The 27,926-nt window shown below is 33.6% G+C and overlaps 1 protein-coding gene across 1 annotated transcript; it reads right to left on the reverse strand.

Annotated features, from left to right (window-relative positions):
• Nucleotides 1–24,278: 24,278 nt before the first annotated feature.
• LOC141691331 (1-aminocyclopropane-1-carboxylate synthase-like) lies at nt 24,279–27,038 on the reverse strand. Its single transcript, XM_074496064.1, has 5 exons — nt 27,024–27,038; nt 25,967–26,110; nt 25,676–25,807; nt 25,425–25,585; nt 24,279–25,275 (listed from the first exon to the last, which is right to left on the reverse strand). The coding sequence occupies exons 1-5, from the start codon at nt 27,036–27,038 to the stop codon at nt 24,279–24,281; spliced, it is 1,449 nt and encodes a 482-aa protein (XP_074352165.1).
• Between the last annotated feature and the right edge of the window lie 888 nt (nt 27,039–27,926).

Below are 27,926 nucleotides of genomic sequence, written 5' to 3' on the forward strand. Positions count from 1 at the left end.
ACAAAAAACCTAACGGGCTTAGATCTCGTGTCCTGAAGCCCAACAGAAACCTACTGGAAACCGTCTTCTACTAGCTTTAGGAATGTCCACCGATGAGGCCCAACCACAAAGGCCCAAGGCTTGTCCGCGGCTTCGAGACTTCACGGATAAGGCATCTCCCTGGCCAAGGATAACCCTCTGCTACCAGCTGTTTCTCTAATCCGTGGACGCAGGTATAGCCGTGGTTCACCCCAAATATTGCACTCATCCTTGTCCCCCGGATAAGGAGCCCCTACCAGATTGCAGGACAAGTAATCCCCGGCTTTTGGGTGCAAAGTGCAGGATACTCCGAAGTCTCCCAATGAGGACACCCGTTGACTACGGAGATAGAGCTCCCAAAGCACACACCAAAGTTTACCCCACATCCCCAATGAGGACACTCATTGACTATAGGAGGAGGCCTTCTGTCCAGGCATACCCCTGGAGGTCTCTGACCACGGACACCACCTTCCTGTGGTTGCATTATAGGAAGGAGTTCTTCAATAGAGTACCTGCAAAAAATATGTTAGTAATAATAATCTTCTTCCTCCTTAAAGCATCCAAAGTCAATGTCTAATTAACATGTCAAAGTTGTATTCCGCGCCAAGTAGAATCTAAGGGTGCGCCCAAACAATTTTGTATGTTGGCGACACCATGTGTCATCAGCCTTTGATCTCTTCTTTTTTTTTATTACAGGGCGCACCCTAACTTATTCAACGGTTAGGGCTCGCCTTAACTCTGTCCAAGAAAAGCCAATGTATGAATCTGTCAAAGTTATCATGTCCGAGAAATCTGTCCAAGGAATCTGCCAATCAAACTTTTAGGGCCCGCCCTAACTCTTCCAATGAAAAGGGCTTGCCCTGACCCGTCCAAGGGTTTTGGCTCGACAAGCTGTCCAATGTTTGGGCTCGCCTGAACTCGTCCAAGGTTTGGGCGCGCCCTAACTTTGTCCAAGGTTTGGGATCGCCCTAACTCGTCCAAGGTTTGGGCGCTCCCTAACTTTTCCGAGGTTTGGGCTCGTCTTAATTTTTCCAGCAAAAACCCATTTTCTTGGACGTCCTTCCTTGGCCATTCGTCCTTGGTCGTCCATCCTTGGTTGTCCGCCCTAATTAAATTATGTCGACCCGAATTTGACCCAGATATCTTTCATACCAAATTTTGGCTATAACGACATTCAAAATCTAGTCTATAAATAAACCTTCAAGATGTTCCTGTCAGATCAACCATTTTCTGTTCCAACTCTCTTCCACAGTAATGTTTGCATCTTATTTTGTTGATGTCAATAAATTCAACAGGCACAACTATCTTGGTACTTTTTACCATTGGTCCTGCTCTGTATGATCAAGACTAATTAGGATGATAATTGATAACTCAGTCGCCCAAATACCTGAACACTTGCATACATTATTGGTAAGAACTCAATTTTCTTTGCTAAATGGTAGGAACTCAATTTTTTTAAGAAAAAAGCCTAGAAATTCACTCCGTCGGTGACAGATGCAGGATCACAAAACTTCCGAGACTAAAATAAGTTATCGCTAATTTTTAGAGTTTCGCCGGACCTAAAATCGCGAGTCGCGGCTTCATAAAAAATTACTAAAATTTTCAGTTTCAGGCTAGGTTAGTGTTCCCCTTGGTTCCTACTGCATTTGAATTCAACTTGCTACTCTCTACAATACTGTAAGTTGGGTTAACGCAAATAATAATACTAAGTAAATTATAATCTGTGTTAATTATTATATTAAAGTAAATGTTTTAAGTAGGTTATTAATTCTTTTAAGATAAATTATAAACGTAATCCTAACAAACAAATGTTAATATAACCACCTTAGCTTCAACTCGCTGGTTCTTGTACCCATCTTTCTCATAAGAGGTGTATGTTCAATTTTGTTCACAAACAATGTGCCTGTTTGGGTAACGGCAAAATGCCCGTTAATAGGCCAAAAGACCATTGCGCAGTTTGATGAATTGTTTGACAATCAATTTATGAGACCTGAAATCGGTCATATATCATCAAATATAGTAAGTATAGAAACCCAACATTTGTCATTAAGCTTTTGCTTATTTGACCCGTAATAGTCATTATCATAAACTAGGGACCTATGCCCGCGCTACGCGTGCTCTTTTTATTAATTTCTTAAAAATTAAATACTTTGTATTTATGTATGTATGTATGTATGTGTATGTATAACATCATATATAATATTTTGTATATTAAATAACTCATTTTCCGTTATTTTTAAACCGTCAAAAAATAATTAAAAAAATTAGATAAAATAAAATTAATTATTTAATTGGGTTTCAAGATATTTTTTTCGCGACATGTAATAAAAATTACAAATGTAATTTATTTCAAAAATGTATCATTCAAATTTATGTACTTGTTTAAAATTATACTATGATTTCATTGATTTTCTTAATTATGACTTGAGATATAAATATTGTAGTTTTATATTAGATTTTTAAAACGCATATCAATGAAATACCAGACGATTACTTAATGTAAGAAATAATTTATTTAGAAACTATACATATAATAATTTAAAAAAAAATTTAAGTTTATTTAACCTAATGGTATAATATGTTGTCGTGCCTTATGATGAGTATATAAGAAATTATTTATCATTTTTTTGGTGATTTAAATTCAAATTTATAGTAAATGTCATGGTATCGTTTGGTTTACAAAAATAAATTAAAATAATATTGCTTCGAATGTTGCGGATTTTTAATTGAAAACAACTTCATTGTGCGTTGCGAATTTCAATGCAAATTTATCGCAATTCGTAATTGAACATTTACTCTCCTTTAAACTCATGTACAATATTACATATCAAATTCTCCTTTAAACTCAATTGCTATACTACATGAAAAGAAATTTTTTGTTGAGTTTCATTATATAGATGCATCCCTTTCCACTTGTACTTTTTGGTGGTTAAATTAATCAACTTTTGATCTAAGATTAAAATTTATTTATTGATAGTTTTTTGGTGCCGCCAAAAGATATAAAGGAGGATATAAAATAATTTTTAAATTAAAACAAAATCAAGATATGATATTTATTAACAGTTTGTCGGTGTCGTCTTCGAAGATGCCTCGTATTCTCACACTAAAAAGGTATAATAGAGGATATAAAATAATTTTAAAATTTTAATTAAAACAAAATAAGATATTTATTGATAGGATAAAGGATATACAATAATTTTGAAATTGCAATAAAAATCAAAATAAGAAATTTATGGACAGTTTATCGGCGTCGTCTTCGAAGAAGCCTCATATTCTGCAACTAAAAAGATATAAAAGAGGATATACAATAATTTTCATATTGAAATAAATTAAATTAAGATATTTATTGACAGTTTCTCGGCGTCATATTCGACGATGCCTCGTATTTCACAACTAAAAAGTATAAAATAGTATATACAATAATTTTGAAATCGAAATATTTAAATTAAAATAAGATATTTATTGACAGTTTCTCGGCGTCGTCTTCAACGAAGCCTTGTATTTTAAAAATAAAATAATATAATAGTGAATATATAATAATTTTGAAACTGAAATAAAATCAGAATTTATGGACAGTTTTTCGGCATCGTCTTCGACGAAACCTCGTATTCTACAACTTAAAAGATTTAAAAGAGGATAACAATAATTTTGAAACATAAATAAATCAAAATAACATATTTATTGAAAGTTTCTCGACGCCGTCTTCGACGACGCCTCATATTATGCAACTAAAAAGGTATAAAAAGAGGATATACAATAATTTCGAAATTGGAATAAAATAAAAAAAATATATTTTTACTTGTTCTAATAATATATTCTACTATTACTTATGAGTAAAATTTTGAAATTAAATTTAGTAAAATGCAAAATTCACATATCTAAGAAAATCTAATATAAAAGAAAAATATTATATAAAAAAATATTGTTATAAAAGTAATGTTATATGTACTAAATTATCCTTAAAATTTTAAAAAAAATATTATTTAAATTGACATTAAATTTATATGTTACATAACTAATTAATAAATCCTGAAAAAGACATAAAATATTATTATATATCTCACGTCTACTTTTTTAATAATCTTATTAATAATATCTATTATTTATGTATAATTGATTAGTTATTTAAATAGTTATAAAATAAGATTTGTAAATTCGTAATATATAATATATGTATGTATATATGTTACTCGAGGCACCTTAGTACCACATTATATTATATTAAAATATTTTTTTTATAATTATAAATAATGAAAAATATGTGCACAATTGCATATCTTAAATGGTGGTTAAAAATCATGTGTTGTCCTATGTCCACTTGACTCACTCAAAATACTCAATTATAATATTATAAAAAATTGTAATGTTATAAGTCATATTAGTAAAAAAAGTTATGTACTTAGCTGTCTTAAAAAATAAATAAAATAAATTATTTAGTAGTAACATTTTTTGTTAAACAACTCAAACTTTCATTTCAAAATTACATGCTTATGATCGAAAATATATTTTTTTACATGAGAATATCTTTTAAATAAATCTTACTAATTAAATTGTAAAATCTAGTATTTATTAGAATATTTAATGATAAATGAATTAGCCCATTTCACATTGTATTAAAGTCTAAGAAATAGTATTAGAATTAGTATTTTTATTTTTCAAATTATTTTAAAAGTGACAAATAAAAACATTTGGTGCACATGAACTGGATAATTTTTATACCACAACACTAAATTGTGAAGCGATGTAGAGTGCACTTGAACTAATGATTTTGTTTTTTTTAAAAAATAATAGAAAATTTATTGTAGTGAGAGACTAAATAAAAAAAGATATATTAGCGAGATTAAAGATTTATCTTGATTCAAAATCGTGTGAGTATATCGTATTATACCAAGTTAGTTAAAAATATTTACTTATTATTTTCAATCTATTTTAAAGAGAAATTGGTTAGAGAAAATTTTATAAATAATTCATTTACTTAATAGTGTGAGCATATGTTAATATTCTCAACATATTAAGTATTACAGAAAATTGGTACACGCAACATATCACATTGAAAATTAACTCTCTATAAACATATTTGGTAACTATAATGGAGGTGTTAATAACAATATATCTCGCTTCTTTGTATATCTAATTTGACAACATTGTAGTCATGTGGATGGTTGAACAACAAATTAAATGCTTTCTATATTTAAGGTATACTAATTTTATACAAAGAAGATGACATACTCTTGTTGCATGTCTTATCATTGCTATCAAATCCTGAATATAACATTTGAATTTGCTAATTTAGTAATTTAAAATTTTATAAAATAAGATTCGAAAATTCATTATAGAATATAATTTTCACAAATTTGCAAGTTTACCTTATCTTATCATACAATGATCAATGTTACTCGACCGTCTCGAATTTTATTATATAAAAATATTTTATTATGAACATATATTAATTATGTGTAGTTAATTTAGTAATTTAAATTTTATAAAATAAGATTCAAAAATTCTTAAAAAATATATATAATTTTCATTATGAAAGTTTACTTTATTTAATCATATAATAATCAATGTTGCTCGACGGCGCCTCACAGCCCCGTCTCGTAGTTTATTATATAGAAATATTTATTAATAATATATATCAATTATGTGTAGCTAATTTAGTTTTAAAATTTTATAAGATTCAAATATTCGTAAAATTATATAATTTTCACAAATTTGCAAGTTTATCTTATCTAATCATATAATAATTATTGTTACTTGACAGAACCTCACGGCCATAGGCGGCCTTGACCCAGTGCAGGCCGTGCAGGTGCACTGACCCACTGGGATCCAGGGCCCAAAAGATTTTATATCCCAAACTATATATGTATAAGTCATATCTAATTTTGTAATCTATTATATATATAATAGAGCAAATAGGGGTTTGGATGAGATAATTTAATCATATTAAAATTACTAAATTGCCCCTCATAATTGTATGTTAATAATTATTTTAATTTAATATACATGCATTAATTACCTCTAATTTAATATGCATGTATTAAGTATTATGTCTCATTATTACGTATATTTATTACTACTTGATTATTTAATATTAACAATTTATAACTATATGGATAAATTAAATACATTTTTAAGAAAAAAATAATATTAGTGTACGAAGATCGAAGCACGAATAATAGAATTTATTTTTTATTCTAAGAATGTGAGAACTATTATAAAATAGTATATTTTTCATAAAATGGTTAAAACTATACGTAAACAACGATTAGATTGGAATTTTAAAGATATATATGATATAATACTGAAATTTTTTAACCGTATTAATATATAACATATATTAAACTTTCATGCATATAAGAAAAATAGTTGAAAAAACTCGAGAATCAATAATATTACACATACTTCGAGTTGATGAGATCGTTAGTCCAACACATACTTCCAGTTGATAAGTGGCATTTTATACCACTTAGAACATCTTAAAATGGCTTAAATTGGTGCCTTGAAATCAAGTATTTTGTGTATTTGATGCGTTTTTCTAGTGTTTATGCATTTCAGGATATTAGTTGCATTTCGGAGGAGTAATCATCAAGAATAAGTCTTGGCATGTGTTCACCATTGCGAGAGGAAAGAAAGGGGCAGATTACGGTGAAGAAACAGAGCAAACTCAGGAAAAATCCAGTAGGGTCCTGAGCGGCCGCTCAGCATAGACTTCTACTTCTGTTTGGCTTCCAACTTCTATGTAATCTGAGTTTTATGGGACTATTATATAAGTAGATTTGGAGACGTTTTCAAGAGAGAGGATCGTGGTATTAAGCAAGGAGCGAAGGAGATAAGGAAGAAGACCGTTTTAGCACACATCAACGAAGAGGAAGCATATTTTCTTGTGATTCTTATTTCGTTGTAACGTTGGATGCTAGTTTTCTTACTTTGAACCTATTTACTCTTGTGACGTACTCTGATTTAATATAATTAGTTTAGTTATTATTTTCTTGTGTTTGTTTATCATAATTTTATATGAACCCATGATGACGATAAGTGCTATTATGGGCTAATCGTGATCATGGGGTCGCAACGGATTTACTATGAAATTCTTTAGTTAAGTGTTTAATACTTTAGTGTGTGATGATTGTATGATATCTAGTATTGGTTGTGCGTATTCGTCTTATGTGCGTCGCGAACATATAAGATAGGGTGTTAATCTCTTGTGAAGCGACAATGGATCTTGAGATTTAGAACTTGCCATGCTAGCATAGGTTCATGTATGATGTGCATGATTAGTGGGTAACTCCAACAGTTTTATTCGCCCTGTGTAATCAAAAGGAATAACTTGTGCTTAAATCGTTGTGTTGTCAATTTCTGTAGACATATAGGAACTCAACATAATTGATGCCTATTCAACTTCTATCTTAATTGTGGATGCTTGGTAGAATTGTATTAGTACAATGAAAGTTGGCTTTTATCAGTTTCGTGTTATTCGATTAATATCATCACTGTCACATGCTAAAGGTAATAACAGTAACTATTGAAGGAAGTAGTAATGAAGTTGTGATCTCATGAGTATTTTAATATTGATTAATCGAAGTGTTAATTAAGTGATTAATTAAGTAGTTGATTGTAGTTAATATTTAGTCAACAATTCTAAGTGTTAGTGTCTTAACATTGAGAAGTAATCATACGTTGGTGCGTGAGTTTAATTAAACAATAATTAGTCTGAGTCTCTGTGGGAACGAACTAGAAAGTATTCTATATTACTTGCGAACGCGTATACTTGCGTGAATATTAGCGCGTGTTTCCGCCCTAACAAGTTTTTGGCGCCGCTGCCGGGGACTCGGCGTATTTGTTTAGTTTATGTACTTACCATCATTGGTCATTAGGACTCAGTGATTAGGACGTAGTTGTTACCTATTGTTTCTGGTTGTGTTTCAGGTACTTAAGCGAGCGTTTATGCAAACTCGTTCTCGTACTCGCAAGAGGACTTTAGATACGGCTGAGGAGACAGACGAAGTTCTTGATATTCCGGAAAAGATAGATTTTGAAGATTCGGATTCAGGAACTGAGCAGAAAGAACCAGTAATCATGGGGGATCGTATTGTTCAGGCTGATCCAGCTTTTATGGACTTTTCTCGGCCAAAAATTGATGGCATTCAGTCAAGCATTCTTCATCCGGCTATTTAAGCTAACACCTTTGAAATCAAGCCGGGCACTATTCAGATGGTGCAGAATTCTGTTTCTTTTGGAGGAGCTGCGACTGAAGACCCCAACATGCACATAAGGAATTTTGTCGAGATCTGCAGCACTTTTAAGTATAATGACGTGACAGATGAGGCTATCAAGCTGAGGCTTTTCCCATTCTCACTGAGGGACAAAGCTAAGGACTGGTTACATTCTGAAGCAGCTGGGTCCATCACTACTTGGCAAGATCTTGCGCAAAAGTTTCTGATGAAGTTTTATCCGATGGCAAAGACTGCTGCTATGAGGAGTGCTCTTACTCAGCTTGCGCAGCAACCTACAGAATCTATGTGCGAAGCTTGGGAACGCTACAAGGAAATGTTGAGGAAGTGTCCATATCATGGAATGCCCGATTGGATGGTGATCACTGGTTTCTATAATGGTTTGGGGGCCCAATCTCGGCCCATGCTCGATGCAGCAGCTGGAGGCGCCTTATGGGCTAAAAGCTATACTGAGGCTTATAATCTTATCGAGACTATGGCTGCAAATGAGCATCAAAACCCAACTCAGAGGATGATGCCTGGGAAGGTAGCAGGTATTCTGGAAGTCGATGCAGCCACCGCTATTGCAGCGCAGCTCCAGGCGCTGTCGATGAAGATTGATTCTCTGGCTACATATGGAGTTAATCAAATAGCTATGGTTTGTGAGCTTTGTGCAGGTTCTCATGCTACGGATCAGTGTTCTCTTGTCAACGAATCTGTTCAGTATGTGAATAATTATCAGCGACAATAGCAGCCTGTGCCAGCTACTTATCATCCTAATAACAGAAATCATCCAAATTTCAGCTGGGGTAATAATCAGAATGATACTCAGCCACCATATCAGCAAGGTGTGAGTAAACAGTTTAATTCACCTGGATTCCAGCAACCACAGCAGTATGCTCAAAGGCAATCATACCCTCAACAGGGAAGTGCAGCTGCACCTACTAGTGCTGATTTTGATGAACTTAAGTTGTTATGCAAGAGTCAGGCGGTTGCTATCAAGACCTTGGAAAATCAAATCGGTCAAATAGCCAATGTAGTGCTCAATCATCAACCTGGAACACTCCCTAGTGACACGGAAGTACCAGGCAGAAAGGAAGCTAAAGAGCAAGTCAAGGCTATTACCTTAAGGTCTGAGAAAGTTGCTGATGCTGAAAAGCCAAAAGAAGGAGAAGCTGAAATTAGAGATGAAGAAGCTAAGCAAAAGGAGAAAGCGGCGGAACCAAGGAAGACCAATGTTGAACACACTCTGCCTGAGGGTAATACAGGGGAGAAACAGCTCTATCCTCCACCATCTTTTCCTAAGAGATTGCAGCAACAACAGCTGGATAGACAGTTCGGTAAGTTTCTGGAGGTGTTCAAGAAACTTCACATCAATATACCTTTCGCTGAGGCTCTGGAGCAAATGCCTAGTTATGCGAAGTTTATGAAGAGTATTCTTTCAAGGAAGGTGAAACTGGATGACCTTGAGACCGTTGCTCTCACGTAAGAATGCAGCCCTGTTCTGCAGCAAAAGTTACCTCCAAAGCTTAAAGATCCAGGTAGCTTCACCATTCCTTGCACCATTGGCAAGTTGACTTTTGACAAGTGCCTTTGTGATTTGGGAGCAAGCATCAATCTGATGTCGTTGTCGATATTTAAAAAGTTGGATTTGCCTGATCCAAAACCCACATACATGTCTCTACAATTGGCTGATCGTTCTATTACTTACCCAAGGGGCATAGTGGAGAATGTGCTAGTCAAGGTGGATAAGCTCTTCTTTCCTGCAGATTTTGTTATTCTGGATTTTGAGGAAGATAAGAAGATTCCCATAATCTTGGGAAGACCTTTCTTGGCTACTGGCCGTACCTTGATAGATGTGCAGAAAGGTGAACTTACTATGCGGGTACAAGATCAGGATGTGACCTTCAACGTGTTCAAGGCAATGAAATTCCCTACAGAAGATGAGGAGTGCTTAAAAGTGGATGTGATTGATTCTGCGGTTACTTCAGAACTCGATCGCATGCTAATGTCTGATGCTTTGGAAAAGGCCTTAGTGGGGGATTTTGATAGTGATGATGAAGATGGCAATGAGCAATTACAATATCTGAATGCTTCTCCCTGGAAGCGAAAGCTGAACATGCCGTTTGAATCTCTTGGTACTTCTAACCTCAAGAATGCTGAAGGAAAGCTCAAACCATCAATAGAGGAAGCACCTACCTTGGAGCTCAAGCTATTACCTGAACACTTGAGGTATGCTTTTTTAGGTGATGCATCTACTTTACCTGTTATTATTGCATCTGACCTTTCAGGTAGTGAGGAAGACAAGCTCTTAAGGATTTTGAGAGAATTCAAATCAGCTATTGGATGGACCATAGCAGACATCAAGGGGATCAGCCCTTCATATTGTATGCATAAAATTCTGCTAGAGGAAGGTAGTAAGCCGACTGTTGAACAGTAGCGCAGACTTAATCCTATCATGAAGGAGGTAGTGAAGAAAGAAATTCTGAAATGGCTCGATGCAGGCATCATTTATCCTATTTCTGACAGTTCTCGGGTGAGCCCCGTACAATGTGTGCCTAAGAAAGGAGGTATCACTGTGGTAGCAAATGAGAAGAATGAGCTCATCCTCACTCGAACAGTTACAGGATGGAGAGTATGCATGGATTATCGAAAGTTGAACAAAGCCACGAGGAAGGATCATTTCCCTCTTCCTTTCATTGATCAGATGCTTGACAGGTTGGCTGGTCATGAGTATTATTGTCTTCTGGATGGCTATTCAGGGTATAATCAGATTTGTATTGCACCAGAGGATCAGGAAAAGACTACCTTCACTTGTCCATTTGGCATGTTTGCTTTTCGCAGAGTTTTGTTTGGGTTATGTGGCACCCCGGCCACTTTTCAGAGATGTATGATGACTATATTCTCTGACATGATTGGAAATAATGTCGAGGTGTTCATGGACGACTTCTCCGTCTTTGGACATTCGTATGATGAATGTTTGAATAATCTTCGTGCCGTACTCAAAAGGTGTGTGGAAACTAATTTGGTGCTCAATTGGGAGAAATGTCATTTTATGGTGCGTGAAGGCATTATTCTTGGGCATAAGGTCTCTAGCAAGGGTCTGGAGGTGGACAAGGCCAAGGTGGGATTCATTGAAAATCTTCCACCACCTATTTCTGTGAAGGGAATCCGTAGTTTTCTTGGTCATGCGGGTTTTTATCGGCGGTTCATCAAGGACTTTTCGAAGATATCTAAGTCGTTGTGCAATTTGCTTGAGAAAGATGTGCCTTTCAAATTTGATGATGAATGTTTGGCGGCATTCGAAACTCTCAAGAAGAGTTTGATCACTGCACCAGTTATTACAGCACCAGATTGGACAGAGCCGTTTGAGATGATGTGTGATGCGAGTGATTATGCGGTAGGTGCAGTTCTGGGGCAGCGCAAGAATAATCTCTTTCATGTGGTCTACTATGCGAGTAAGACCTTAAATGGGGCCCAAATGAACTACACCACTACGGAGAAGGAGCTCTTGGCTATAGTCTTTGGTTTCGAGAAATTTCGATCTTATCTGCTTGGGACTAAAGTGACAGTATTCACTGATCATGCGGCCATTCGTTATTTGGTTTCCAAGAAGGATTCGAAGCCGAGACTCATTCGTTGGGTGCTCTTAATTCAGGAAGTTGACTTAGAAATCAAGGATCGAAAAGGTACTAAGAATCAAGTAGCTGACCATCTCTCTAGGTTGGAGAATCCCGAGTCTACTTCACAAGATAGGACATTAATCAATGAATCTTTTCCGGATGAGCAGTTGTTCGCAGTTCAGGAGGAAGAGCCATGGTTTGCAGATATTGTAAACTATCTTGTCAGCAATATAATGCTTCCTAATTTGACCTCCGCTCAAAAGAAGAAGTTTCTGCATGAGGTGAAGTGGTATATGTGGGATGAACCATATTTGTTTAGACAGGGAGCTGACCAGATCATCAGGAGATGTATCCCGTTCTGTGAGACGGAGGGGATATTACGAGACTGCCACTCCACAGTTTATGGTGGACACTATGGTGGTGAGAAGACGGCAGCTCGTATTCTGCAAGCAGGTTTTTTCTGGCCTACTTTGTTTAAGGATGCTCATCAGTTTGTTTTAAGGTGTGATCGTTGCCAAAGAGTGGGAAATTTGACGAGAAAGGATGAGATGCCGTTAAATGTGATGCTTGAAGTCGAGGTCTTTGATGTTTGGGGAATCGATTTCATGGGGCCTTTTGTCTCGTCCTGCAATAATCAGTACATCTTGCTGGCAGTCGATTATGTCTCAAAATGGGTAGAAATCAAAGCTCTACCGACAAATGATGCAAAGGCAGTGCTGAATTTTCTTCATAAGCAGATTTTCACAAGGTTTGGAACACCTCGGGTAATCATAAGTGATGAAGGGTCGCATTTCTGCAACTGTAAGTTCACTTCTATGATGCAGCGTTATAATGTGAATCATCGAGTTGCTACTGCCTATCATCCGCAAAGAAATGGTCAAGCGGAAGTGTCTAACAGAGAGATCAAGCGCATTCTGGAGAAGGTTGTTTGTCCGTCAAGGAAGGATTGGTCCTTAAAGCTCGATGAAGCTGTTTGGGCTTACAGAACAGCATACAAAACTCCACTTGGTATGTCCCCGTTTCAGTTGGTGTACGGTAAGGGATGTCATTTACCTGCGGAGCTTGAGCATAAGGCCTACTGGGCGTTGAAAAAGTTGAACCTGGATTTAGATACAGCTGGTAAGAAAAGAATGCTTCAGCTTAATGAACTTGATGAATTCCGACTTCAAGCGTACGAGAATAACAAAATATACAAGGAAAAGGTGAAGAGGTGGCACGATAGGAAGCTACATCCTAAGTTATTCGTGCCGGGGCAATAAGTTCTCTTATTCAACTCTCGTCTCCGACTTTTTCCTGGGAAGTTGAAATCAAGGTGGTCTGGACCTTTTATTGTCAAAACTGTGTTTCCACATGGAGCGGTGGAAATTTTTGAGAATGATCCGGACCAAGCATTCAAGGTTAATGGTCAGCGGTTGAAGCACTACTATGGGGACATGGCAAACCGAGAAGTGGTTAGTGCCATTTTATTGACTACTTGAGAAAGGTATGCAACGTCAAGCTAATGACGAAAAAGAAGCGCTGCGTGGGAGGCAACCCATGATTTGTTGTTACAGGAACCCTTAGAAGTTAATAACCTATTCAAAAACACAAAAAATTCACAAAAACGGGACTGGAGTTTTTTTTTCCAGTGACCCCCTGAGCGCCCGCTCAGCTCTGCTGAGCGACCGCTCAGGGGTTGGCTGCCAGAATTTTTTTTACAGTTCATAAAAAAAAAATCAGAAAATTAAAAAACCCAACACAGCCCATACACCCACGAATTCTTTTCCTATTACCCCATGATTTTATCCCTCAACCCCACTCCTAATCTAATTTAACCTAATCCACACCCTATATATACATACACCTATCCTACATATCTCCCACAAAATTTCTACACACAAACTCTCTCCCACACACAAAAAACTTAGTTCTTAAACACTTTTATTCAAGATTCAATGGCACCCAAGAGAGCACGAACTATTGATAGCAGCAGCACAGTCCCTACTGCTGATTCATCGAGGGGTACTGCTGCAAGGCCTCGGTTGAATGACAGAGCTGCGGAGGAGGAGTACACTAGGCTTTTGGGGAAGCCGATTCTGAAGGAGAGAAGGTTTTTACCATCGGGGAGGGATGGTGAGTTGCTACCCATGATTGCAGAGAAGGTGTGGATAGCTTTTTGTGAGTCGCCCGAAGCAGTGACGATGAGCGTGGTTCGCGAGTTCTATGCGAACGCGAAGGCCGAGAAGAATGGGTTTTCTGTGGTCCAAGGGATGACGGTTGATTATCACCCAGCTACGATTCGCCGTGTGATTGGACAGCGAGAGAGGAAACCTGAGGAGGAGAACTGGAATGAGAAGACTGCTGAGGATTTCGACTTGGATTTGATTTGTGCTACTCTCTGTAGGCCGGGCACAGTTTGGACCTTCAAGACCGGCACTAATGAGTATCGTCACTTCCCGGCGATCGCTATGAACAGGTATGCCCGTGCATGGAATGCATTTATTTGTGCTAATATTTTGCCTTCTTTGCATGCACACGAGGTCACAGTTGAGAGAGCACAGTTGTTGTGGGGAATTCTTAATGAGGAGTACTATGTGGACCTTGGTGAGTTTATCTACCAAGGAATTCTGAAGTTTTTGAGGGGAGCTAAGCATATGAACATCCCTTATGCATCCACGGTCACGAAGCTTTGCCGAGCAGTGGGAGTGAACTGGCCGGCTCATGAGCAGTTGCAGTTGTCGGCCGCTCCGATTGATTCTGGGACTCTGAATGGGATGCAGGAGTGGACCGGTGGTGAGCCCGAGAAGCATGGGCTGGGTTATCGTCTTCCAGGAGGGCATCCAGCATGAGGTGCTACTATGGCTAGGCCTAGGCGTGATGAGGCTGGTTCTTCGAGAGCTCAGGGGGTGCTGGGATGGCTGATACCCAGTATAGGAGGCTTTCACGGCGGATGGATGCCATGTACGAGACGCAGAGCAGGTTTGCTCAGGAGCTCACCCTTGTATTAGGGACTGCTTTTCGGGGCCTTGGAGCTGATATCCAGTGGCCAGTTTTTGGTGAGGACTCTGCATACCCGCCGCCTGATACTCCACCCACTGAGGGTGATGATGATGATGACTCCGAGTAGGTATACCCTGTGTTCCTTTCTACTACCTTCACTAGGGACAGTGAAGATTTTAAGTTTGGGGGTGGTAGTTGAGGAATATTTTGTGTGTGTCATATAGTTGCATATTCATGATAGTTAGTTCATATAGTTGCATAATTTTTGCCATATAGTTTTTTATTTATTTATTTATAGTTTTATTTGTTTATCATGTCATGTAGCTCATGCATATACCATAACCCCTTTTGCGATGATTTATCGACTGAATTGTGATGTTGATGCGAGTGTAGTGATAGCATTAAAGTGATATTGAGTCGTGTAGGTTGATATGCATGCTAGAAGCACTTATATTTTCACTAAGTCTTAAAGAATGCTTAAGGGCTAGATTGTTGTTATGATCTGATTGTTTTCGAGGTTAATCTATTTATTATGCTTAGAATTCGATAATAGGTTCTTAGTGAAAAAGGCATGAAAAAGAAAAAAATGGAGTAAAAATGGAATTTGTTACTAGTTGTGACTAGGCGTCAAATAGCTAGTAGCCGGCTCACATGTTATGCGAGTAGTCTAGGGTTGAGCAAGATGGAGCGAAACGCACTTGCTCAGAAATTTTGAAAAAAAAAAGAAAAAAAAAAGAAGAAAAAAAAAAGAAAGAATTTTTTTTTGTGTTTATGCATAATTGATCACGAGTGGGCTCTTTGGTATTCGAGTTATTAAGTTCTTAGGGGACTTTGTGCCTAGTGACCTAAGGCTTTTAGAGTCTGGGATCCGCTAACCTAACGCTCGCTACATGGATACCATTGTATAAGTCTTTTGTGGACCTCGCTCATTGCACGGTCAAATAAGCATTGTTGTCGTGAATAAAAAGCATGATTCCGTAATAAGCTCCAGAATTCTTGTAGTGTTATATGTCACTTTGTGCCTAGAATTTTTACTCTTTGTATAATCATGTGATTGCCTTGATGATAGTTGAGTCATAATAACTGGTCTAGTTCCGAAGCATATATGTTAAGCATCTGCACACACCACGTTTCTGGCTGTATGTTCGTTTGCATGAATTTATTGATCTTTAGTCGCCTAACTGCATTTGTTGAGATGTTGCAATTTGGTTGGTTTGTTCGTAGTAAGGGGGATCGCTGCATTTTTATATAGATTGCATTCATGCATGTTTTTTATTTGTTTTTTAGTCTGTGACGCTTGAGGACAAGCATCAATTTAAGTTTGGGGGTGTGATAAGTGGCATTTTATACCACTTAGAACATCTTAAAATGGCTTAAATTGGTGCCTTGAAATCAAGTATTTTGTGTATTTGATGCGTTTTTCTAGTGTTTATGCATTTCGGGGTATTAGTTGCATTTCGGAGGAGTAATCATCAAGAATAATCCTTGGCATGTGTTCACCATTGCGAGAGGAAAGAAAGGGGCAGATTACGGTGAAGAAACGGAGCAAACTCAGGAAAAATCCAGTAGGGTCCTGAGCGCCCGCTCAGCTATGCTGAGCGGCCGCGCAGAAAGCTGAGCGCCCGCTCAGCTATGCTGAGCGGCCGCGCAGGGTCGGGAAATTAAATAATTATTTTTAGACTTCTACTTCTGTTTGGCTTCCAACTTCTATGTAATCTGAGTTTTATGGGACTATTATATAAGTAGATTTGGAGACGTTTTCAAGAGAGAGGATCGTGGTATTAAGCAAGGAGCGAAGGAGATAAGGAAGAAGACCGTTTTAGCACACATCAACGAAGAGGAAGCATATTTTCTTGTGATTCTTATTTCGTTGTAACGTTGGATACTAGTTTTCTTACTTTGAAACTATTTACTCTTGTGACGTACTCTGATTTAATATAATTAGTTTAGTTATTATTTTCTTGTGTTTGTTTATCATGATTTCATATGAACCCATGATGACGATAAGTGTTATTATGGGCTAATCGTGATCATGGGGTCGCAACGGATTTACTATGGAATTCTTTAGTTAAGTGTTTAATACTTTAGTGTGTGATGATTGTATGATATCTAGTATTGGTTGTGCGTATTCGTCTTATGTGCGTCGCGAACATATAAGATAGGGTGTTAATCTCTTGTGAAGCGACGGTGGATCTTGAGATTTAGAACTTGCCATGCTAGCATAGGTTCATGTATGATGTGCATGATTAGTGGGTAACTCTAACAGTTTTATTTGCCCTGTGTAATCAAAAGGAATAACTTGTGCTTAAATCGTTGTGTTGTCAATTTCTGTAGACATATAGGAACTCAACATAATTGATGCCTATTCAACTTCTATCTTAATTGTGGATGCTTGGTATAATGGTATTAGTACAATGAAAGTTGGCTTTTATCAGTTTCGTGTTATTCGATTAATATCATCACTGTCACATGCTAAAGGTAATAACAGTAACTATTGAAGGAAGTAGTAATGAAGTTGTGATCTCATGAGTGTTTTAATATTGATTAATCGAAGTGTTAATTAAGTGATTAATTAAGTAGTTAATTGTAGTTAATATTTAGTCAACAATTCTAAGTGTTAGTGTCTTAACATTGAGAAGTAATCATACGTTGGTGTGTGAGTTTAATTAAACAATAATTAGTCTGAGTCTCTGTGGGAACGAATTAGAAAGTATTCTATATTACTTGCGAACGCGTATACTTGCGTGAATATTAGCGCGTGTTTCCGCCCTAACACCAGTCAAGATCAACAGTTATGTACCTCACCTATCGCACTTTTAGCATTCAAATACATTAGGTATTCAAAAAAATTAATATGCATGCATTAATTACCTCTAATTTCATATGCATGTATGAAATATTATGTCTCATTATTACGTACATTTATTACTACTTTTAATATTAACAATTTATACCTATATGAATAAATTAAATATATCTTTTAAGGAGAAAAATAATATTAGTGTACGAAGATCGAAGCACGAATAGTAGAAATCATTATTTATTCTAAGAATGTGGTAAACTATTATAAAAATGTATAATTTTTCATAATATGGTTAAAACTATACGTAAACAATGATCAGATAAAATTTTAAAGATATATATGACATAATACTGATTTTTTTAACCATATCAATATATAACAAATATTAAACTTTCATGCATATAAGAAAAATAGTTGAAAAAACTCAAGAATCATTAATATTACACATACTTCGAGTTGATGGGATCATTAGTCTAACAACACATACTTCTGGTTCAAATCAACAATTATGTACCTCATTTATCGCACTTTTAGCATTCAAATATATTAGGTATTTAAAAAATTATTTATTCACATTTCGGGAAAAGAACACCCCTACATTTCTCTATTGTTTCAGCTTAATGTTAAATGCCGAAGAACTTGTTTTGCATCAATATAACCACATGCCAAAAAGTCAAAAACTACTCATATAAATACGTTTATGTCATTAATTCACCTAGAAACAACACGAATACACTGCCAAAAGCGCGCCATCTAGAGCATGTCCGTGCATTGCACATGTTATAGAGCAATCGATCAACTTGATGTTTTCAAGTGCCCAGTGACGGAAATTTAGCAATAGAATTCAAAATATAAAACAAGTCCAACTTTTACGAATATAAAATATCAATTATTCGATATAAAATAGAAGAAAATGCATCTTACAATATAACTTATATTTCATTTATATAATATGTACACAGTTAATTAACATGTGAGTTTAGAGAATGCTCGTGTCTCGCACGGGCTATAAAGCTAGTATATATTTGAAAACCCAAAACGAAGTCACTAAATTAAAAACATAGCCGAAGTTTTCTCATTTATTTTAGTTAATCAGAGGCCTACATAAATTTGACTTTGTTTATTAAATTTATTATTATTAATTCAGTTTTTTGCTTATTGTATTGTTATTTATGATATGTACGTGGTTGTTGCTGCTGCTTGTTTAGGTTATATATAAGTTATAAAATTCATTTTCTTGTTATTCTCAACCTATGTTATCTCTCATTAAAAACTTTCTAAACATATAAAATAATGTATTAGTTTAAATTTCGTAATATTTGTATAATTTTCTGATGTTTGGGTTACTATTTTTTTTTTTTAACAAACTTGAATGTATTGGATCTAAAATTAACACGTAGGGATTAGCCTTCTAGTGTATCACTTGTCTAGATTCCAAATCTCTTAAAATATTATTTTTTTTAAAAAAATTGTTTCACATTTTTATATAGGGCCTCGAAAAACTATCTGCACTGGGCCTAGAAAAACTCAGGACCGACCCTGCTCATGGCGCCATCTCAAATTTTATTATATAAAAATATTTTATTAGGAACATATATTAATTATGTATAGCTAATTTAGTAATTTAAAATTTTATAAAATAAGATTCAGTAATGCTTAAAGAATATAATCTTTATTATGCAAGTTTACCTTATATAATCATATCTAATCAATTTTACTCAATGGCGTCTCACATGGTTGTCTCGCATTTTATTATATATAAATATTCATTTATAACATATATCAAATAAATATAGCTAATTTATTATTAAAATTTTATAAAATAAGATTCTAAAATTCGTAAAAGAATATAATTTTCACAAATTTGCAAGTTTACCTTATCTAATCATATAATTATAAGTGTTACTTGACGGCGTCTCACGGCGTCGTCTCGCATTTTATTATATAAAAATATTATTATTTTAAAAAATAAGTTCATACAATTATAAAAATAATAAAATATTTATAATTTAAATATGTATACGGAACTGTCTTAAAGAATGTATATAGTTGAATAACTAATCATTTACTAAAAACATTTTTTATTTAACCAATCAAACTTTCACTTCATTTTTTTAATTATAAAATGGATGGTTGTTTGCATAATATATATAAAAATAAGTTAAATAATATTTAATTAAAATTTTAATTAGAAATTTTCTAATTTAAAACATTGATAATGAGGAAAGCATAGGCTATTGAGAGTAACAAATAAAATTTTGAATTTTGAAAAATGTTGTTAGTGGGGAAAGTATAACATTAAGTGATGAAAAAATATTGGTTTGCTTAATTAGTGCACAAAACTTATTATAATTGGTGTATTACATTAATTACTTTCTTATTTTATTACAATAATAATTTAATTAGCAGAATCAATACTCTTTTTGGAGCAACAAATTTGAAATTTGAAATATAAGGCCATGTAGGAAAGAATAATCTGCATGGACAGACATGTGCAAATTTCAAAAATAGGCTATTGAGAGAAATAATTTATATTTTAAATTTTTAAAAATAATGTGAATAGGGAAACAATAACACATGATGCTGAAAAGATATTATTTTGCTTAATCAATGCACAAACTTTACTATAATTGGTTTAGTACATTAATTACTTTTTTATTTTAGCATAATAATAGTTTGATTTGTAGAATCAATACTCTTTTTGGAGGAATGAATTAAAATTTGAAACATAAGTGCAATTAGGAAATAATAAATTTTATGGACAAAAATATGCAAATTTCCTTGAGAATATCTTTTTTTATGTAGGAGAATATCTTTTAAGTCAATCTTACAAATTAAATTACTAATAGGAGAAATTCCTACTTTTTTTACTGGTCTTCAATAAGTTTCATATACAACCTTTCATGAAAAAAATATATCTTATTTTTTATTACCTATCTAAGTTGGACCTATGAATATAAAATAGCTACAAAACATGTCCATCTTTTAAGCTAAAAAACCAGTATAAAATAGAAGAAGAAAGTTTCAAAGTGGAAGAGATGAGCCGCTGAATCAAAGAATCATTTTCATTTAGTCCCCCTTATATTTTATGGTTGTATCCTTAGACAATGCCTTTATGAATTTTGTTCTGGTAGCGGCTACGCAGTAAATATTATTTAAGAGACTATTATATTTTAGAATGATTTTGAAAATAGAAAGATGATTACATGACGGTGGAGATTCTGTATCATCTGATTAGACCATACTTTATTTACGTTTTCATCTTTCACAATTAAAACCACGAATACATACCCCATGTTTCTGTCTAGATATGTTTATCATGCAAATGCGGTTAAAAACATAAGTATGATATATAATTATTATTACAGAAAATTGGTACATGTAGCATGTCACATTGAAAATTAAATCTCTATAAACATATATATTCATTTTAATCGAGGTGTTAATAACAACATACCTCTCTCCTTTGTATATCTAATTTGACAACATTTTAGTCAGGTGAATGGTTGAATGATAAATAAAATGTTTTCTATATTTAAGGTGTACTAATTTTATACAAAAGAAATGTCATACTCTTCTCACCATGTATTATCATTTCTATCAAATCTTGAATATGGACTTTTGAATTTGCCTCTCCCCCATTAGCTTTTAAAGACTATCAGACGAAGGTGAGTTATTAGAATTTCGATAAAAACCTCTCATTTCTTCCATTGCAGCGGGAGAAAAAAAAGGAGTAAAATCATCCAATGAAGCATATGATGGAATTTTTTTGTGTATTTAAAAATAAAGGAATCATATTTAAAAATAAATAAATTGAGAAAACAATAGGAGTAGAAAGTCATTCAACATCCAAACACATAAAACTATTGTTTATTTAGTGCAAGTATAAATATTGGAGGATGAATGCACCAACTATAGTCCAAACTGTAATACATGAGTCATACCCTTGACTAATTCTGCTTCGACATAACTAATTTGTCCAAATTGTTATCTGCTACATTTGCAACTGCTCCATTTATCTCAACAAAGTCATCATCCACCGTCTCCGGATTCACCAGTAGTCATACCTCATGCTCATTTCCTCATATATATGGAAAACATATAAAAGATAAGCATTTTTAGTATGAAATTTAAGTCCGAACGTGACTTCATTTAAAATCATCAAAATTACAAACAAAACAGTCTAAAGGCTCTAAGGTATACTAATTTGCAATGCACATAAAAAGGAAAAAGAGTGTAAGGTAATTCAGTTCTTACCAAGGTATTCCCTTCATATCCAAGAGTTTATATTTTTGGATTCATTTTCCAAAGATCCAATACATATTTTTCATATCTCTAACATAAGTAAGCATTAACCCATTAGTTGAAAGATTTGTAATATTAATTGGAGAATAAACTGAAATAATCTATAATGATATAGGTGTTTCATACCTAGATTGACACTTAATCGAAAATTGTGTCATATTCATTCTTGGTGGCTCCTGTCATCAAACATGTACACCTATAAAAATATTCATAACTATACCAAAATTTAGTCTTATAAAAAATGATATGCATCAAGGAATTGCTATAAAATCAAAATACAAAAGAGATAGTTGATATTATACTCTTGATATCATTGTTCAATATTTATAAACAAATACTTGTTTTGATTGAATCTTTACTTACAAATAATTACTCCACTGTTATAATACCTATATGATTAAAACAGATATTTAAAAATAATAATTATATATAAATCGACATTATAAACACATATATATATCGGATTTCACGATTTGCTCATATAAGTTTAGCAGTGTAAGTAAGGAACAAATAAAATAGCTACAGAAAGAAGAAGGAAGGCGGCTGAAGATGAAACAATGAGAAAATAGAAAATAGAAAATAGAAAATATATATACACTGGAGGATTTAAAATCTAAATATACAAAATACAACTAATCAATCAAAAATTTGAATTTTCAGAATTCTATAAATGTATATGCATATCATATATCAAAATTTAAAAAAGGACAATAATGAAAAAATTGATGTACTTCCATGTTAATTGAGTCTTGGATTGATATTTGATTTTGTTTAAAATTGTTCATACCACGAACTTTGGGTCTCTAATCGATATATACATAAGACCGTATTGTTATTTAATTATAATTTTGTTTAAATTGCTGAAACCATGAAATTAGGATCTCTGATTGATATACATATCTTGATATTTGGTTACAATTTTGAATGTTTAAATTGTTGATACCATAAAATTAGGATCATAGATACATTGATATAAAATTGATCTTTGATTATGATTTTGAATGTTTTAATTGTTGATACCACGAAATTAGGATCTCTAATTGATAGATACATATGAATGCATTAAATGAAAGCGGGTAAACGGGTCAGACTTGGTTATTTTGTTGGTTATTTTCATTAAACAGATCGGAGTTGGTTATTTATTAAATTAGTTATTTACTATACTACCCTTTTCTATGTAAAAAATGCATACCTTCACTAGCGTGCATTAAGAATATATTGATTCAAAATTTTTATATAATAATTTAATATATGAAAGCATATCCCGTGTACACATATGTAATAGATATTGTAAATGACTAAAAAAATAAATAATTATTTACTTTCAAAATGTATGTTAAAAATATTTGTCCGATTTGACCGATTTCCGGTAAATCATCCGATTTTTTAAAAATTACCCGATAAATTACAATCAGTAATTCAATCGAATAATTGCTATTTCCGAAATTGGTAAGCACAGTTATTTCACATATTAATATTTCAGTTTTCAATTTCCCACTTAAATTTATGTAAATGTAGTAAATTTTCGTTAATCTTTTTTTTTAAGTGATTTATATTTCAATTCTATGTTTTCTAATTATGTCTATTTATATTATCTTTTTAATTTTATATTCATGTATTAAATTTTTATATTGAAAAATTTGTTTTTTTTGTAAAATTATTACTTATAAGTCGAATATTTACCAAACATGTCACAAAGTAAAATTATCCGAACACCTAAATAACTTATAGAATAATTCATATATCACTTATGTGACACTTTCTGACTTTAAGTTATAAGTTAAATGTTTAAAAAAATATCATACAAAGCCCATTATATTATGTTGTAAGTGGTAATGGTGTCCCTTTGTGGATTTGCTCATATGGTGTTGGAATTAAATTTAAATAGGTCGAAGTTTTAAGCCGGCATTCAGTTATAAAATTTAAATTGACGTTATGTATTATTTCCGGTCTAAGTAATCGTTCTAAGACGTCCATCTTGAGATTAATGTGATTTTTTGTGCGGGTTATGTCCTGTTTGTGACTAAAAAAGAATTAACGGAGAACACGGTATACGTTCGTCAATTCATCACAATTTTTTTCCTTATTTGACAAACAATTCAGTAAAAATTTAAATTGATATGTATTATTTCTGGTCTAACCGTTCATATTGAGATTAATGTGATTTTCATATTGAGATTAATGTGATTTTATGTGCAGGTTGTATCATTTTTGTAATTTTAACGGAGAATACAATTTATTTGTTCATCACATTTTTTTTTCTTATTTGACAAGCAATTCATTAGAAAGTTGAACAATAAAAAAGTGCCAACTTTCCTGGAAATATAAGAATCGACAAATTTAAAACTTGACTGACAAAATATTTGCTTCTATATCCTCCCATTTTGCCAATTTCGGTGTTTTCATGATAGTATCGTCCGACCTTTGGAATGATAAACAAAGTGCATCCCATTTATCAATCCAATAGTTCCTAACAGCCGATTCACGTTCATCAATTTGAAGAACAAATTTCTTGATCCGTCGTACAGCAATTCCCATTGTGTCCTCATCCATATTTGCATAGCAAACTCTAAACCAACCGGGTTCTGAACAGTGAAAAGACGATCCAGGTGAAATATTGAGCTTAGCTTCATTGATAATTAAGCGCCATAGCTCCATTTCAGCTTCAAATGTTGGCTCTTTAAGTAGCCTTCGTAAATCCATCCAACAAAACAGCCCTGCATTGCTCTGAAAATTTCCAATTCGGACTTGCATTAGGCCGCTGGTTAAAACCGTGTGTCGTGCAGCTAGTCTTTTCCTGCTTTCCAATATGTAGTTCTCGACGAATCTTTCATCTGAGAGCATGCTTGAGATCAGTTTTTGAGTCTGAGTGGAGACCAATCCAAAACTTGACATTTTTCTAGCACAACTCACTACTTTATCATCGTACGAGTAAATTATTCCAATTCTGAATCCCGGAAACCCCATGGATTTTGACAGACCATATACCAGATGAATTAAGTCCGGATTGCATTTCTTATCATCCTTCAGTATTTCAGCAACGCTGATGTACTCTGGCTCAGTGAACACTGTCCCAGCATAAATTTCGTCACAAATGAGGTGAATATTTTTCTCGTTGACGAATTTCACCAGGCTTTTTAATGTATCACGGTCTATAATTGTGCCTAATGGATTTGATGGATTTGTAATCATCAAGCCTTTAACTTTGATATTTGACTTCCGTGCTTTGTTAAGTGCTGCTTCTAATGCTTCTCTGGTAATCTTGAAATTATTTGAGCTTTTGCATACAACTGGGAGAAGCTGCACTCCCGTTCGCCACCTCAAATCACGATCGAATCTGCATAAATAAATAAAAAAAAAAGATGCAAGTATATCATGATTATTAGGATTGTCAAGTATTTAACAGTCATTCTCCTGTTTAGTCAAGTGAATAAATATATTTGTTTCTGGAACTGAAATTAAATAATTGGAATCGAGGTTCTTTACCCTGGGTAATACGGAGTTGGCACCAGAAAAGCATCACCAGGATCAGCCAAACAGAAGGCCAACATTTCATTAGCTGCAGTAGCTCCTGCGCTCATAACTATGCGATCAGGATTAAATACTACTGCATCACCTCTTACTTTTGCCATAAACTTAGCGACAGCCTGCAGATTTCAGTAAAAAAGGGTTAGAATATAAAAAGGAATCGAATATAACTTCTGAGAAAGTGAAAATTAAGTATACGGTAATCATACATGTCTAAACTCAGGTAAGCCGTGATAATCTTGAAAAATCGCGATATCTGTGAAGTTATTTACTCCTTCAGAAGTGCAAACAGAAGCCTCTGGATTCTCTAGTATCCATTCTTGGATCAAGTCGAAGCAAAGCTGAGGCATAGAAAAACATGCAAATGGTAAGGATCACTGTCCCATCTGGATAACTCCTCCAGGATTAATACTAGTGGAATGGTAAGGATAGAAATATGCTGTGCACAATAACAACATAAAAATTTAACTAAATTTACTGACAGATAAACAATATAACACCTTATTTTCGGCAAGTCCCATCTGCATAACTCCTCCAGGGTTACTAGTGGAATGGTAAGGATCACTGTCATAAGCCTTCCAACCATAGAAATATGGTGAATTTTCTCCATGACCATCATTCATAGCAATCTTTGACAGCAAGTTCTTCTAAAGTGAAGATATTGACCGTTAGTACTTACTAAAAAACAGTAACAAACTTTTCCCAAAAAAGTTTCTAACATTCGGTATATTTGAAAAAACCCTCAAAGATGTATATTAGCAATATTGGAACATCAAAACAAAATGTACCTTTGAACATTTGGCTCCTGAGCTGCTTTCTTGTCGAAGTTGTGCTCCATAACGGTGGATTACAATCCGACATGCAGTTATAAAACTGTTTGGCAAAAATTTATGTTGTTAGTTACATTTTATCTTGTAATTTAAGTTAAACAATGAAATTTGAGAATATATATTATGGACTACAATAATTTCTTAAAGGAATCGATTAAGAATAGCCTGATTTTGCAAGTTAATTATTAAAAATCTAACATTAAAAACGTGTCTTTTCAAAATTTATTTCGTGTACCCAAGAAAGTATTTTTGGATTTGTTATTATCCGGATATTAATATACTTAGTGGCAAAAATGAACTCACAAATATGTTATTCATATCTTTGATAGATATTAATAAGCTACTGAATTTGTTTTTATCCAATCATTAATTTACTTAGCCATGCAAAATGAGCTCATAGACATGATATTCAAAAATGTTTGATACTAGTTGCAAAATGAACTTGTAGATCATTATTCAAAATATTATGTAATCAGTAATAAGCGGCCAGTCTTTAACCCAAAAAAAATCAAAGTAAAAATTTAGATGTTAGAGAACAAAAGAAACAAACTTGGATTAAAATGTGCAGGACAAAAACTAAATTCATATTAAAACAAAATTGGATTTATATGTTCAGTACAAAAGAAACAAAGACGAATTTAGATAAACAATTTACACACCTTAAAATGAAAAGAAATGAGCCCAGTGCAGCTGAAAGCTGCATTGCAGCAGATAATGAAAACAATACAGCTGAAACCTCCATTGCAGTAGATATTTGAGCTTATTTCTTATGACTGACTAGAAACACAAAAGTGAAATGATTTTTTCTAACTGAATGTCTTGAGAGGTGAGGAGGGTAAGTAGCTATATATAAGAATGATTAGAACTATTTTAGTAAATGAGTATTAAAATTATTTCACAAAAATCGACCATTCTAATTTGAAAATCAGGATGTTTTATTTTTCAGCAAGTGTTGTAATACTCAATTGCGTAATTAATTAATAGCCAAATATAGGAAAAGAAGCCAAGAACAAATTTTTAGAATTTATGCGTGAACAGAGAGAGTCCGGAGGAGGTAAATCTAAGTAAATGAGTAATAAAATTTATTTCTCAAAATTTGATCATATTTATCTGAAATCGTGATACGCTATACTTCCTTAAATATTTTCAAAATTATTGTGCAGTAACTAGTTTATAGCCCGTGCTACATAAACGGGGATCTCAAAAATTATTTAATAAAATAAATAAATAAATTTATAATTCAAATTGAATAATATGATTATGAAAGATTAAATTATCTATATAATAAGTGTATTGCATCTACATATTATGATAAATTTATTTAAGAACTACTTTCGTTACATATGTTATTTTTATGTTATATATTTTATGAGATTATTTCTATAAATAAATCTATTAAAATTTAAACATTACTTCAAATTTGTATTAAAAACTTACCATAAGTAACACAATTCATATTTAAAATTGTATTGCAAAGTTTCTATAATTAAAATGGGTCATAATAAGTACATGGATCTTTTATAAATTTAATATGGATACCAAACCTAAAATTGGATAGTCCACTGGGTCAAATTAAAGTTAAAAATAATATCCGAACCAAAATATGGATATCAAACCGGACTATCCAGCA

This window comes from Apium graveolens, chromosome 10 (assembly GCF_009905375.1).
Source record: "Apium graveolens cultivar Ventura chromosome 10, ASM990537v1, whole genome shotgun sequence".
NCBI lineage: Eukaryota > Viridiplantae > Streptophyta > Magnoliopsida > Apiales > Apiaceae > Apium > Apium graveolens.